We start from the raw sequence: 14974 nt of genomic DNA on the forward strand, positions 1-14974 counted from the left end.
TCTGGCGAGGCCTGGACCACGCCCTTCAGCTGAGAGCTTCCCCTTGATGGAACATTTCTGAGAATCACAGTGCTATCAATAAACACTCCCCAGAAAACCTCCTGGAATATCGTGAAATTCCTCTCGGGTGATTCACAAAGCACAGGAGGCTCTTTTCTGTACTTGGAAGTGAGGAAGGAGGGGTCACCTGACAGAATGTGGGGTGACTGAGGGCTGACAGGACAATTGTAGGTCCTTCCTGCCCAGGACCCCAGCCCCACCGCGCTGGGGTCCTGCTCAGTAAATTCCTCTATTACACAACCCCCTTCACTCCCAGAAAGCTAGCCAGCCAGCTGCCCAAATTTTCAGTCCGAATGATTGCTTCATGGGGCTAAAAGCCAACAGAATTAAGATAGTCCCTCTACACACACGTGCACACTCTTTTTCTCTGACTTTAAGGGGAGCACAGCGACCCCTCCCCTTCCAGCGGAAGGTCACGGCCAGGACATGGTCTTTGCCTTGAGTCAAGCCCAGACTTGACAGTTCTATTCCTTTTCCAATCGCTGAGCTTCACACGCCCCTTTTTGCACCCTCTCCAACTGGCGTCCCCACACCAGGCCTAAGAACCTGGAAGGAAGTGTGTGCTGAGGCTGGAGAGAAGTCAGAAGGGGCAGCGGGCGGGAAGGGGCCTGCCTCAGGAACCCGGCTCTTACTGACTTGGCCCCTGGTGGCCCCTCAGGGACAGTCCTTCTCAAGCATCAGTCACTCAGTCTCAATTCCTGCTCTGTGCTAGTGCCACACAATGACCGTGACTGCTATTGGGTGAATCTTTTTCTTTAAATTGACTCATTTGAAAAACGAACCAGGTTATTTATAAAGAAACCTTATATTTTCACCATACATAGGAAACTAGTTATCACTTGTAATTTTTGATCAAAATAAATAAATAAATCTCTATCGAGATAAAGTGTTCTTCTGTGTCCCATATAAATCATCCTCTTGGTCACAGCTATCGGTTATACATTTTCAACAGGACACTCTTGGGGCCTAAGAGATTCCTTTTTAGGGAGCATCTTGGCCACCTCCTGTCCTTGTCATTTTGGCTGTAAACGGGCCCCAGACCAGTCTTTCTGTGCAAGGGCGCCCAGGCCCGACCCGCTGTGTGGAACGAGCTCTGAGCCCTACTTACAATTCGAGGTTTGAAGGGCGGCTTGATCTTCTTCTGCTCCAGGAGCACCCAGTCGATCTCCTTGAAGAACGGGTGCTGCTTGATGGCGTCCTCGCCGTTCTGTGCCGCCACACAGCCCAGGCGCTTGTGGGGGTTCTTGGTCATGAACTGCGGGGATGAGGACAGGACAGAATCAGTGACATAGGCCTGGCAGGGATGGGCTGTGGGGGAAGGATGAAAGTCAGCCAAGGCCGCACCTTCAGCATCACCTCGCAAGCCTGTTTTCTGCACTAGGAGGGGCTTCGACCCTCAGGGTACTGTTTAACTCTTATATAGAACTTACTAGATGTCAGCCACCATTCTTAACACCCTACATATATTAACTCATTTCATCCAAACGCAACCCTCTGAGGTAATGTTATTATCTCTATTTTATAAGTGAGGTAGTTGAGGCAGAGAAGTTAATTAACTTGGCCAAGGTCAAACAGCCAGCAAGTTACCAAATTTGGATCAGGAACTCAGGCTCTTACTAACTTCCTGATTCCCCTCGGATTCTCAAATCTTCTCATGAGAGACGCTGATGTCTGATAAACTCACTCACGCTGAGAGGTCAACAGTCCTTCATGAGGGGAGAGAGGGGACCAGATATTCACGTCAAGGTAAATTATCAAAGCTACCTCCCGCCTCTTTCCTTTCGTGGACCTGGGCCCTCCCACGTTTTTAAAATCTGAATTTGTAATCCCTGGCACAAAATACCCATGTAGATCAAAAGATAAAAAACATGAAAAAGAAAGACTTATTGCTTCCCAATGCTTGCCTGTGAAAACCACATTGATGGTGTGTTTTATATTTTTTGGCTGGTATCTGGTGACCCCACACACCCAGGCAAACTTATTATTTCTATTAAATGAGTCAGCCCTGATGGCAAATATTAATTTAATTGAGCAGGTGTCTACCAACATAACCTTGAAAAAAACTGGCGCTGGTAGGTGGAAATAGCTGATAGCCTCCCAAAATAAAGGCAGGGGTGTATGTACATGTGTGTTAGAGACAGTGTTCCATTTCACGGGGTGAGGGTTGAGAGTCCGTATTTAAACAAAGGAATTTAAGAGGATAAATTATAATCCAAAGGAATAAATCTATAATGGTGGAACTTCAGGCTTCCTCAGCCAGGGAGATTTTCTCGGGCAGGGAGAGCCTCCTACTGATTCTTGCCTGGTGTCCCTGAAGCCACAGTACGTGGGTGTGGAGTGAGTGCTGCTGGAGGGTGAGAGCCTCACATAAGAGAGAGAAGGGGGTGGATAGATGGTACCAAAGCACGTGATCTTTCTAATCCAAAAGTCAGCAGAGGCTGCCCCTGCTTAAACACCCCTGATTCCCACCGCTCACAGGATAAAGTCCACACCCCTCAGCTGGGCACACAAAACTGCTCAGGTAATGCCCCTCTCCAGTCCTCATGCATCCTCTAAGAACCAGTCCACATGCTGCCTCCTCTGTGAAGCCTCCCCAGATTCCCCTCTCTGTGGACACCTGGGATCCCATGTTTTTTGTTTATTTAAATTTGTAATTTGTCTAAACATCTTCCCTTGGTGAGCTCTCTGATATAGGACTCAGCCCTAACTTGCCCGCACCTAGCTCAGTACCTGGCTCCTATCATGCCTCAGTACACTGAAACGACTGAATAGGAGGCTGAAGGCTGGCCTCAGGGCACAGTGGTGAGGAAAGGAGGCAGCAGGACCGCCACCTACTGTTGCATAGGCTTTGCACTGCATAACTCTCTGAAGCAAATGGCCTTCATGTAGGCAGCAGCCCTCAGAGACACAGCTCAGTGGCCAGAGTCATGGAAAACCGGGCCTGGCCCTAGAATCAAGTGACAATGTGAGGAAGTGAAGTATTCCAAGGCCAAGGGAGTGGAAGGCTCCTCCTTACTTCCTCAGCTCTTCCTGTCCTCCCACTTCTGGGAGGGGAAGCAGCAGGGCTTCGGATAAACACACAGGTTTTAACAGCTCAGGAAGCCGCCCCCAAGGCAGAGGCTCTCCTTGCAGCGAAGATGCCTTCTCTCCGAGACTTCACCCTCGCCAATCAGCTGACACAGGCACAGCCTCCAGCTTCCGAATCTCTGTGGTCAAAGCTCCTCAGCCTCTGTGCGAATGATATTTTGGACTGGATGCTTCTCCGTTGCAGGGGCTGTCCTGTGCATTGTAGGATGTTTAGCAGCACCCCTGGGCTCTACCCATTAGATGCCAGTAGTACCTCCCCCTCCAAGTTGTGACAACCAAAAATATCTCCAGACATTGCTGAATGTCTCCTGGGGTAGGAGAGCAAAATTGCCGCTAGCTGAGAACCACTGCTGCGGGTCATCCTAAATGAAAGGGCCCAGCTGGGGAGCTGTGGGGGGCCTCACATGGAGGGTTGCCAGGCTGGAGCTCAGGGCTGGACCAGCCACCAGCTCTGCTGGCCTGGTGCTCTTGCTGCCTTGGGTGCTACAGGCTTTTCCTTAGCCAGCACCTGGCATAGCGTCTGGCACATACTACATGCTCAGTAAACACCTGTTGAATAAATAATGGATGAGTAAACATATTCTAGTTGCTTCCATCATGCTCTTCTCCCAATTGTGACTATGTTTAGATGTCTTTTTTATTTATTGCCCACTTTCTCCTGCTGGATTGCAAACTCCACAAGGCAGGGGCAATGGTTGTTATACCCACCAATACTTACTTAGCATCCAGCACAATGCCCAGAACATCGGAAGCGCTCAATAAATAGTAGTTCAATATTAACTGAATTAATAAATGGAAGGGAGAGAGAGAAAGGAAAATAGATGAGGAAGGGAGTGAAGGAACGAGCTGAGGGACAGAAGGAAGGAAGAAGAAAAAGAAGAGCTACAAAAGAGTAACCTATTCTGATGTGCCATTTCCCAAAATACGGTAAATGTCCCCCCAGACACCTAGAAAACGATTTTAGGTCTTTTTTAACTTTTTCATAGAATGATTTATGTTAATTAGTTATGGCAAGTGATGCTAATTTTCCATTTATGATAGTGATATAAAGTTTCTTTGTAAGATATATACAATTAGGTAAATATTGGGAGCTGATTGAAAGAATACGAAGAATAAATCATGGCAGAGAGGGTACTTGCCTAGGGCAAATTTTCCAAATGCAATTTGCCAACTATTGAACTTTGGGGGCATTCCGATGGGTGAAAGAAGCTAGGACTGGAAGTCAAGGTTCCTGGGCTGTCACCTTGGTCCTGCCTCAACCGAGCAGGGTGGCCCTTCCCCATAAACTGGTCAGCTTAGCTGCCCTGCACATTGGCTTCCACAGCTTTCCAAGGGGGACAGCTAATAACTTCACTTACTCACCGCAGGACAAGCCTCTCACGTTGTACAAACGACTGCGTTGAGCAAGTATTACGGTTTCACATGTGAAGGATTATCTGTAGGGGTGGGGACAGTCTCTCTATCACATGTCTGAATCCAGCATGGCGCCATGGATCTTGAGGGGACACTCCTTTTCTGATCAGCTCTTCAGCCACAGCGGTGCTGTTGTGGACACAAGAGCACAGTACCCTCTCCTCTCTCCCCTCCTCTCTTTCCCCCATCACAGGCTCCAGAGGAAGACAGGTCAGGGCGGGGCAGCAGGTAAGGAAGGAGGGTCCAGACCCCACAGGGTAAGAGACAGGGGTGACACCAGTGCAGTTTGGGGTGGTTCTGCTCCCTCTTAAAGGCTGGAGGACACAGATGTGCACAGAGCTCCCCCTCAGGAGACACAAATGTGCAGTCCCTTTCCCGCTAGAAGAGCGATTTGTCCCCTGCCCCATCCTCTCAGCTGCAACTTCCCCCATTAAGAGAGAGAAAGGGAGGAAGGAGGAGTGGGTGAGGGAGGAGTGAGAGGGACAGAGTGAGAAGAAAGAGAGAGAGATGGAGGGAAGGGCAGGCGAGCAGAAGGTGGGTGCTGGCGATGACTCACAGCTTTCAGGATGCTGACGGCCTCCTTGCTGAGCCAGACCGGGTAGAGCACGTCATCGTGGAGGATGGATTCAAACAAGTCGTCCTCGTTGTCGGCCTCAAAGGGGGGCTGTCCAGCCATCATCTCATACATCAGCACCCCCAGGGCCCACCAGTCCACCGAGGGGCCGTACTCCAACTCCTGCAGGATCTGTTCAGGAAACAGGCAACATCAGGGCCCACCACAGACTCCCATCCGTGGCCACGCCTGTGCCACAAGCGCCCGTGGGAAGGACCACATCTTCATTTCCACCTTGCTCCTCCATAAAGAGGAGCCCCGTGTTACATAATTTAGGTCCTGAATCAGCCAAATCAGTGCAGACTGCATTTGAGCGGCACTACGTTGGGGGCCAACTATCAACTCTCCAAAGTCAACACCGTCAGTCTGTTCCTCCAGTGGGAACAAATTACTGTTTCTTTGAGCACCAGATGAAGTTCCTGACCCACATTTAGGGCCATATAAAAAAACGCATACTTTTGACACTAGAATCAGGGTTAGAGGAGCGAGATGCAGACTAAGAAAGACACAAGCAAGCTGTAAGTGACTGAGTGCAGCAAATTCAGGTCTCCCCTCTCACGCTCAGCCCGGGGCATGGCTCACTGAGTGGAAAGGTGAGCAGAATTCAGTCTTCTTTAAATGGTGATGATATTCAATTTACCTGAGTCCTGTGTTCTCGGAAAAGAAGCTCTAGATAACAAATCTGTCCACCTTTTTGTTTTCTAACCACAAAGGACTACAAGGCTCTTGGATCTTCCAAGAAAAGACCCATCTCCAACATTCCTCATGACTCCTATAATACTGGTGGGTGGATCCCTCGTTTACCTGCCTCTATGAAGCCCCAGGTCCCCCTCCTTTTATCTGCGGTGTTTCTCACTAACGAACATTCTCTCTATTGCAGTGCCCGAGTCAAATGACCTCCTAGATTGTCTGATGTGTTTTGTCTTTGTCAATGGTCACTTCTCCTATCTATGGTTTCTTTTTTCCTCTGACCAAATGTGTAGAGTCAAATTTATTTAGGTTAAATGCATGTACAATATGACGTTGCCGAATGCTCTCTGCCGTCAGCTTCCTGCAGAATGATCTATGAGGACTGCGGTTTTACAAACTGAATCATAATTTCAGCGTCTGGGAGGAATTCTACCTAAAGTCAAGAAGGTGCAGAACCTTGAAAAGCAAGTAACTGCCCCATCCTAATTTTTCTGCAGCACTGGCCATGTGTTACAATAGAAGACAGAGAAGACCAACCAGAATATTTCCATTCCATTCCAAGTTTGGTGCTAAATTTTCTGGGTGATCTTCAGCCAGTCACTTGACTTCCTCATTTATCAAACGAGGCTCAGAGTCTCAGTTTAACCTCACAAGGTTAATTAAGGTGGAAGATTTTGAGAGCATATTGCAAAATACAAAGCTCTATATAATTGGAAGGTGGTATTCAATCCGAGTTTTCTTTTGCTAGGTTTGGTGTCTACATATATAGAGCGCGTAGTAGGTCAATGTTGTGTACATTTGGCTCAGCATAGAAATAAATGCTCAGCCGTCCCCACTGCTAGGGAAGGGATCATGAAGCGACATGCCTATCCTACAATTATTCTTTCCTCTTATTAGTCAGAACAGGATTAGGCATGGTGCTGCCCAGAAACAGGAGGGTGGATGAGCTCTATAATACTATAAAAAATTCCAAAAAGTGAAGGGTGTAGAAGAGAAATGTGGCTGGAGTACATGTCCTAAAATCAGGTGTACTTCGAAGACTCCCCTCAAAGTGGCAAAGGCCACGTCTAATCATTCCAGCTTGCAAGACACCTCAGGCAGATAACTTCCCAGGTAACATATCCCAGATAAGGCTCCAGCTCAGTTCTCAGATTTCAAGATGGCTGAAGAGAAGGCTGAACCGGAATACCTGGGCTTCCTGTGGTCTACTCAAAACATGCTTCTAGAGATTACAGATTTCTTGGGATTAAATAAAAAGACTTGGGTAGAAGCATTTTGAAAACAGGAAGAACATGCATGTTTTAGGAATCTTTTGAACAAACCCAGCCAACTCTAAATTACTAGGGGCTGGTAATCTGTTTGGTGACTACCTTTGGCCTCTCAGCCCAGTGGTCAGCACATGGTACCAGGAAGGTCAGAGCTATAGGCGCCACTGCCCTGGGGAGCCAGTAATGCTGCTCTGTTCCAAAGCCAAAGCTAGTGCCTCCCTCAACCTTGAAAGATCCAGCACCTCAACTTGGCTCAGCATGGGACCACCAGTTTCTGTCCTTCAAGGTTATGGTTATCACCTGTCTCCTCCAGAAAGCTTTCCAGTCTTTCTCCTATCCTCTGACATCCTAAGACCTTTGCCTGTCCCTAAGATATGCAGGCACTTTCCAAATACAACTGTGATTTTAGTTATTTTTTTCATGGTCACCTGTCTCCCCAGGACATCTAAAAGTCACCAGGGGATAGGGGCTCTAGCTTTCTTCTGAACCCCTCACTGGGAGCAGCCCAGTTCCAACACTCAAGAGACTGGCTGCTAGGAGTGCCCACAATGTGGTCTTACTGGGCATGCTCCCTTCTCTCCTGGGCTCCCGGGGCTCTGGTGCTATGGTAGCCGCCCTCCAGCCTTGGGAGGTGGCACAGCTGGGTTCTGCGTCTTTGTGGCGTGGTGGGGAGGTAGCCTCCAGGTGGCCTGTGTATTTAGACAGGATAGCATGGGGGGAAACCACAGGACAGCCCTGCCCACCTTCCCCAGCCCCCTCCAGAGCCGTCCCCTTTTGGGTGGCAGCTTTTGTAAAATTCCTTTTAGGCTTGGCCCTAATTATCTGCTTCCTAATCGGCTTGTCAGCAACGGAGCTGATGAGCAGGGCAAGGTTTCACATGCCATGAGACGGCACCTGGTGTGGCAGCCAAGCCCTGTGTGGGTCAGAGCTGGGGTAGAAGAGAAGGGCAGGCATTGAGCTTGGTGACACCAGGCATTCCCCTAGGCTGGTTGCCATTTCCTGGGGAGCAGGTACTGGTTGTAGAGAAAGGAGAGGGGGTGTGATGGGGGTTAGTCAAGGGTACATGGTGGGAAGAGAAGCCCTGGGCAGAGCTAGTGCCTCAGAAGGTGTCTCTGGTTTTGGGGTTAGCCAGGTGCCTCATGACTCCTCCTACCTGAACAGAGGCTTATACATTCTGAATCATTCCCATGCTCTAATCTCATTAGATTCTCAATACAGCTTGATAAAGGGAAGGGCAGAATTTGAAAGATGAGAAACCTGAGGGTCAAAAACATTTTACGACTTGATCCAGATCACATGGGGGCATTAGTGGTCAAGCCTTACCTGGAATCTTGACTCTCAGGACTGTGCTTTTCCCACCCCATTGCACACACCAGCAACAATGATGACAAAGATGGATTACCCAGTGCTTACTGTAGACTAGGCACTGCGCTAAATGCTTTAGAGGCATAATTTCATTTAATCTTCCCAGTAGCCCTTGATAAAGCTAGCAGTACCTTTATCAGTTGTAATTTGTCTACAGTAAGACCAGGGATTGTTTGCCATTTCTAGTGTACTGGCGATTCTGCATAGCGGGCATAAGGATAGAAGGGGAAGGAACAGTGCCTCTGCCTCATTGTAAACAGAGATCAGAGTTGTTCATTGTGAGTCTCGCCAATGGATTGCATTTCATGAAAGATGTGTGGGTGTTTTGTTCATCATAAAGTGAATGTTTGTCTTGGGCTGCGTTCTTAACCACTACACTGGGCTGTCAACGCTTTGACTCTGGCATCAACTCACAGAGGGACTGGAACCAAGCATTCTAATGATAAAGGATGAATGAGGAAGGTGGTGAGAAAGCAGGTTCCAGCTGACAGCCCTCCTTTTCACTGATCTCCTTGAAAGTTAAATTTCTAGTGTTACTGCTAAGGGAACACACTCATAGAGACAGACCGAAATCTCTCTCTTCAGATCTCTTAGAAGATAAAAGTTCTAAAGAGAATTTCCTATTACTTACCTCCTCACTTCTTCAACCTTCCTCAGGCCTCCCCATGTGCTGTCTGGTCTGTGGAAAATCTCCCAGCTGTCCCTCCCTCACTGTCTGCCTTTGGATCCACACTGCTGTTGCCTGTCTCCTTCCTGGGACAGGTCTGATTATGATGCTCCTCCACTGGAAAACTCTCACTGGGTCCATAGATCCTACAGGATAAAGGCCACTTTTCTTGGTCCTTTTTCCTTATCTTGTTCATTACTATGAGCACTAAGAAATCCTATGTTCTGTCAAGACTATTTTCCCTTCCTGAAAAAGACCAAGAATGTTCTCGTCCCTTCATCTTTGCTCATGTTGGAGTGTCACAAGTTCTCATTCATTTATTCATTCAACAAACCATTACTAAGAGCTGGATTTGTGTGCTGGATCCTGGGAGTACCCAGATTAGAAACACAGCCCCTGCCCTAAAGGATTCAGACTCCAGGGACATTAAACCTCCTCCCCTGCCCCACCCCACTGAAATCCTCCCCGTTGTTTTCGGGAATCCTCCCCACCCCTACCACCAAAGGAGATCCTGCTGATTCTTTACAACTCAGTGCATCCACCAGGTGCTCCAGGAAGCCTTCCCTGACCCCTGAGGATGCCATCTTGTGTTGCCTACCTATTTATTCTGCTTAATTAGTTGTTTACTTATCTAGACCAAAAGTCCTTTTAGAAGAGCACCCAGTGTCTTCGTCAATTTTTTATCCCTACGTTGTTTTACATCTAGGAGGTGCTCAAACTGTGCCCCCTGAAAGGAAATGAAATCTGAATGTGCTAACACCCACCCACCACGTGCAATGCTCAGTGAGGACTGGTACTTCCTTGCCATTTCACATGTGTCAGAGCTCTCAAGACCATTTGTATTAAGTATCCATGATAGGCTGCGTCTTCAATCTGAATCATATCACACCACATCTCTCTCAGTTCGGGCAAGATTGACCTGGAGAAACTCAGGGCAAACAAGCATTTTATGATGAACAAAACATCCAAATAACTTTCACGAATGGCAACCACTGGTGAAGCTCAACGATGAACATCTCTGATCTCCACTGATAATGAGGCACAGTCTCTCTCCTCTTCCTGTGTGCCTGCCATGTAGAGTTGCTGCCACCCTAGAAATGGCACATAATTCCTGGTTTTGCTGGAGGCAAATTATAGCTGATAAAGCTAATTGCTGCCTTCGTCAATGGAGCTCCTTTATTCTGGCTATCAAAAAGTGAAAACAATGATACAAATCAACAAATTTCTCTTGCTCCTAGTTTCATGGGTAGTTCCGGACTGGGATGAGAGAGTAATGTTCAGTGAAGACCTGCCTAGACTTGGGGAATGGCCGGTTACTCTCTGTTCAGCCATTATCTCCCCCGTCACCACCGCTCCCTTGAGGAGAAATCAGCAAGCCTTTCACCTTCCCTTTCTTGCTCCTTCCTAGAATTCATCATGTTTTCCAGAGCCTTCCCTAAGGAGCACTAGATGACCCCAGGGCATGGGGATGGACCCCTGCATCAGCCACGGCCGCTGGAGGAGGCGACCCTTTGCACATGGTCTTACCTCAGGGGCAATATAGTCAGGAGTCCCGCAGAATGTGGTGGTCGTCACACCGTTCAGAATCCCTTCCTTGCACATCCCAAAGTCGGCCAGCTTGCAGTGACCTTCTGCATCCAGAAGGATGTTGTCCAGTTTCAAATCTCTGTAAGATAGGCCAGAACCACATGGTTAATGCTTCACTCATCCCAATATGGTCTTCTTGAGTTGGAGAGACGTGCACATCTCAGGGAAATCTGCTACAGAAAGGAAAGCCTGTGAGGAAGCTGGATCTGCCACCAACCAACCTCAGGGCAGGGCTCCTGCCCATGTTGGCCAACCCCCAAAAGGGCTTCACACTCCCCAACATGACAGAGGAGCTTCACTAACCCCAGGAATATCTCAAAACTGCTGTGGTTTAATAGATTAAAGTCAGTAGGTATTTATTGAAGCCCTCCTATGTGCTGAAATTCATATTATTTAGACCTTGATATGAAAGAAAGGAGCAACTTATCTCTCTGCATGAGTTAACCGTGGGGATCAGTTGGAGAGACAAGACTTCAACGAATCACATAAAACCACATAAGAATCAGATGTTACTTTACAGGGCACTGACTGTGAGCTGCTATGTTTCAGTGGGGAGACCACTGACAGCTGGTGCAGGTAGGGAGGACTTCCTGGAAACAGTGGCTTTCAAGAGAAGCTTGGATAAATGGTGAGGTTTGGATAAACCATGAAGAGAAAAGGTGGGAGGGAGGGGAAGGCCAACACAGTAGATGCAAAAGGTAGTGAAGAGACCAGAGAATTGGGTTGCAGTGAATTGTGGCAAGACAGGTGTGTTGAAACTAACCACAAAGAGCCTAGAATGCCACGAGAGGGGTTTGAAATTCATGCTGAGGGCAATGGGAGCCCTGCCTGGAAGCTGCAAGATCAGTCTTCTAGGGGGAAGCTGGCTGAGTAGGGGAAGGGTCAGGGGCAGGAAGAAAGACACACTGTTTGCATAGCCAGGACCCACAGAGCCTACATGGTTCTGTGCAGGGAGTGAGGGCCAGGGGGCCAAGCCAGCCTCAACCAATGCAGTTCCCTGAAGTTCTATATAAGATCTTACATAAAATCTGGGTTCTGGGTAAGAATTCTCCTATCAATCAAGTTTGCAAACCCCGGGCCTGTCCCATAGAAAGACCCAGACTGTCAGATGGAGGTGCCCACTCTGGGCTTCCCTTAGCAGCCACTCTAGGGTGGGGGGTCTTGCAAAGAAGCTGCCTTCCCCTGCATACAGAGCAAGAGGGCCCTTTCTCACAAGCCTGCTGGTGTCCGGACTTGAACTCCAGCCACCATCAGGAATCCAGGCCTAAGTGCAAAGGTGGGGCAGGAAGCACTTGGGGCCTGCTTGCCTTGCACCCATGGCCCCATTTCTGCTTACAGCTGGGACTTCTTGAGAAAAGAGAAAGCACATAAAATGTGCTGCTCTAAGCAAATGCACATGAACCACGGAAAGAACAGTAAGCCCAACCAGCCGAGCCACTGGGGCAGGTCTCCCCAGCCCCCCACCCCAGCCGCTGTGTGTGGTCAAGGCTCAGCTCTGGCTGAGATGAATGCATGAGATGAGAGCAGTGAGAGGAATGCCGACTGGGCGCAGGAGGCCTGGGTTTTAAGCCCCATTGTGGCATGGCTCTGGGAGAGTCACCTTGCTTGTCGGTTACCTCATCTATCAAATTAGGAGGACACATTCTTCCTTGTCTGAAGGGTTAATGAGATAGTGTGAAAGTAGCAGGGCCTTAATCCTGATACACCCACTTCCTTCATGAGGAAACCGAGTTAGAGGGAACCGAGGGTCCTCTCTGCCCACCTGCCACGTTGGAGTCGTTGAGAGGTGGACCTACCGCCCGCTGAATTATGGCCCCTTCATGCTCTCTAATGTAGTGTTGCCTGCCCAAGACACCCCCACCTCCCCCCACACCCACGCACAATGATCACCATGGCAACACTCATGGTGATAGTGACAACAACAACAATAAGGTGTGGAAAGCACCTCTGTGGTCTACAAACCACATTCATGTTCTGAACAACACTGAGAGAAAGAGCACACTCTGCTATTCCTGTGGCAGAAATAAGTCATGGAAGCCGGAAGAAGGTAAGTGATTTCTGTAAGGTGAGGAGGGCAGTGGATGGAACGGGACCTGAACTCAGGTCCCCAGCTCCGAAAGCTGGCAGTCCTGCCTCTCTGCTACTACACTCCCCACCTTCCTGCCTTCGCCTTTGGGGACTTCTTCTCAGCCAGCCACCACCCCAACTTGATAAAGAACCCCACGTGCCACCCCTCAAAGCATTCTTTTTTAAATCCTTTGTTATGTCATAGGAAGGACTCGTTCTAATTTGTGTGGATGGAATAGAGTCAGAAGATTCCAAGCCAGCCTGAACCTTGCCCTTGCTCTGAAAATTGCAACTCAGCATTTCCGGCACAGCAGGCTCAGCCTTTCCTTCTGCTCAGGGTTCCTACTCAGGGCAGGAGAAGGTGGAGCTCTTCTTCCTCCCCGTTCCCCGCTCTTCTTGGCCTGCCTTGGCCCTGGCCCAGATGCACACCATCCCTTTGCTTCCTGCCCCACTTCTCCCTGGGGGAAGAGCCGCCCCACACTGAAGGCCCAGGGTGGCCCAGGTGGTGCAGGCAGTTGCCGCTCAGCTGTGGCAAAGGGAGGACCCAGGCCAGAACATTCCTTCCCACTGTCCTGCCCCCGTTTTCCGAAACCCCGCCGCTAGTCACTTCCTCAGACTCCACCCCCAAGGTCTGTATTTCTCCAAAAGTCTAACTCCCCACACACAACCAAGTCCCACGGAAGAGAGAGTGACTCATGTTCCTTTCCTTGGTGACAGGAAAGATCAGTGCAGCTTGAGAGACCTCTGGGAGCCAGAAAGGCCTTTCCTAGAACTTTATTCCTCTGGGGGTCTTCAGTCTCATTAAAAAAATCAAATTACTGACACTGCTCAAGCAAACTTGTCTGGTCCTGGGTGCTCAGCGAGTTCCCGAGTGGGGTTTCGGCGGATGGGAGAGCTCGGGGAAGCCCAGGGCCACGCTTGCTCAGAGAAAAAGAGAGGAGAGAGAGAAGGTCCTTCCCTCCAAAGGATGAAGGAAGACTGCCGAAAGAAGGTGGTATCCCTGAAATTCTGCTGGCCGCACCGCTGGCTGAGGGCTGGGGTCCCCTCAGGGCTTTCCCTCCCTCCTCCTACCAGCACTGCAGCCCCGGGACCCCGGACTTTCTGCATCCTGTTCCTGCCCCAGGATTCTCCCTCTCGCTGGCTTTTAGTGCTGCCTCTTCACTAGGGGCCCCGAAGCCTCCCCGGGAAGCAGGCGGGGAACAACTGTTTCTCAGCCTCGCCTGCTCCGAGGCCCAGCTTGTTTCCTTCTTGAGAGAAAGTTCCCCCGGTGCTCGTGTCATCACCGGGCACTCATCAAACCTGTTGACTGAGAGCCTTGTGGAGAGGGACTTCGCCTAGATATCCATTCCTGTCTACTCAGTCCTCAAATACAAGGCTGGGGCACTTTTGAGGACTGGGGACATTTTTTAAGGAGTAGGGTCATTTTTTAATAGTGGAAAAAAAATACAGCAAAATCCTTTTCCCTATATATGAGTCAATGTGACGAGCTTTGACTTATTGAATTGATGTATTATTAATAGTTTCATTCGATTTTTTTCAGTAGATAATGCCTTCATGTATTCATAAAACCCAGGGCACACAGTAAATATTCTCCCTCCTGCATCTGTTCCCCATACAATCCTTTTTCCCCTGCAGGCAATTGCTTTGTATTTGTTCTTTATGTATCCTCTTGGTCACACTTTATACATAAATAAGAAAATGTGACTATATATTTATTTCCCTCCTTTTAACTAAATAGGAGCTTACTATACACACTCTTTTGCAACTTACCTTTTCCACTTAATATATATTGGTATATAAAGAGCCTCCTAAGTCTTTTTTATGGCTGCATAATACTCCACCATATTTACTGGGGGACATTGGGATGCTTCCAATATCATGCTATTACAAACACTGCTGCTGTGAATAAGCTGGTACGTATGACACCTTGCATACATATGAAGGTAACTGTACATATTTTCTAGAAAAGAAATTTCTGAATCAGATAGTACAAGAATGTGGATTTTGAGGGATGTTGCCAAATTGCCTTCCTTAGAGGTTGAACAATTTACCCTTCTGTCAGCGGTGTATGATGGTGCCTGCTGGCCAACATGGTATGTCACCAAGTTTCTGGTAGTCTGATAGGTAAAACCAGTATCTCAGCATATTCTCTGTAAG

General features: G+C 48.7%; 1 protein-coding gene and 1 long non-coding RNA gene across 4 annotated transcripts in view; one reads left to right on the top strand and one right to left on the bottom strand.

Moving 5' to 3' along the window:
- Positions 1–14974, bottom strand: part of PRKCE (protein kinase C epsilon) — a 496436-nt gene that overhangs the window by 25759 nt on the left and 455703 nt on the right. For all 3 annotated transcript variants that reach the window (XM_014833277.3, XM_044772359.2, XM_070512147.1), the window contains exons 12-14: positions 10691–10829; positions 5117–5305; positions 1169–1315 (exon numbers count right to left, since the gene is read on the bottom strand). In XM_014833277.3, the coding sequence (XP_014688763.1) occupies positions 1169–1315; positions 5117–5305; positions 10691–10829 (475 nt within the window). The remainder of the gene's footprint in view (positions 1–1168; positions 1316–5116; positions 5306–10690; positions 10830–14974) is intronic.
- The window catches only part of LOC123286559 (uncharacterized), a 58889-nt gene continuing 56647 nt past the window's right edge, over positions 12733–14974 (top strand). Inside the window, exon 1 of the long non-coding RNA XR_006529058.2 lies at positions 12733–12797. This is a non-coding gene — a long non-coding RNA (uncharacterized lncRNA). The remainder of the gene's footprint in view (positions 12798–14974) is intronic.

Source organism: Equus asinus, chromosome 6, assembly GCF_041296235.1.
Source record: "Equus asinus isolate D_3611 breed Donkey chromosome 6, EquAss-T2T_v2, whole genome shotgun sequence".
Lineage (NCBI taxonomy): Eukaryota > Metazoa > Chordata > Mammalia > Perissodactyla > Equidae > Equus > Equus asinus.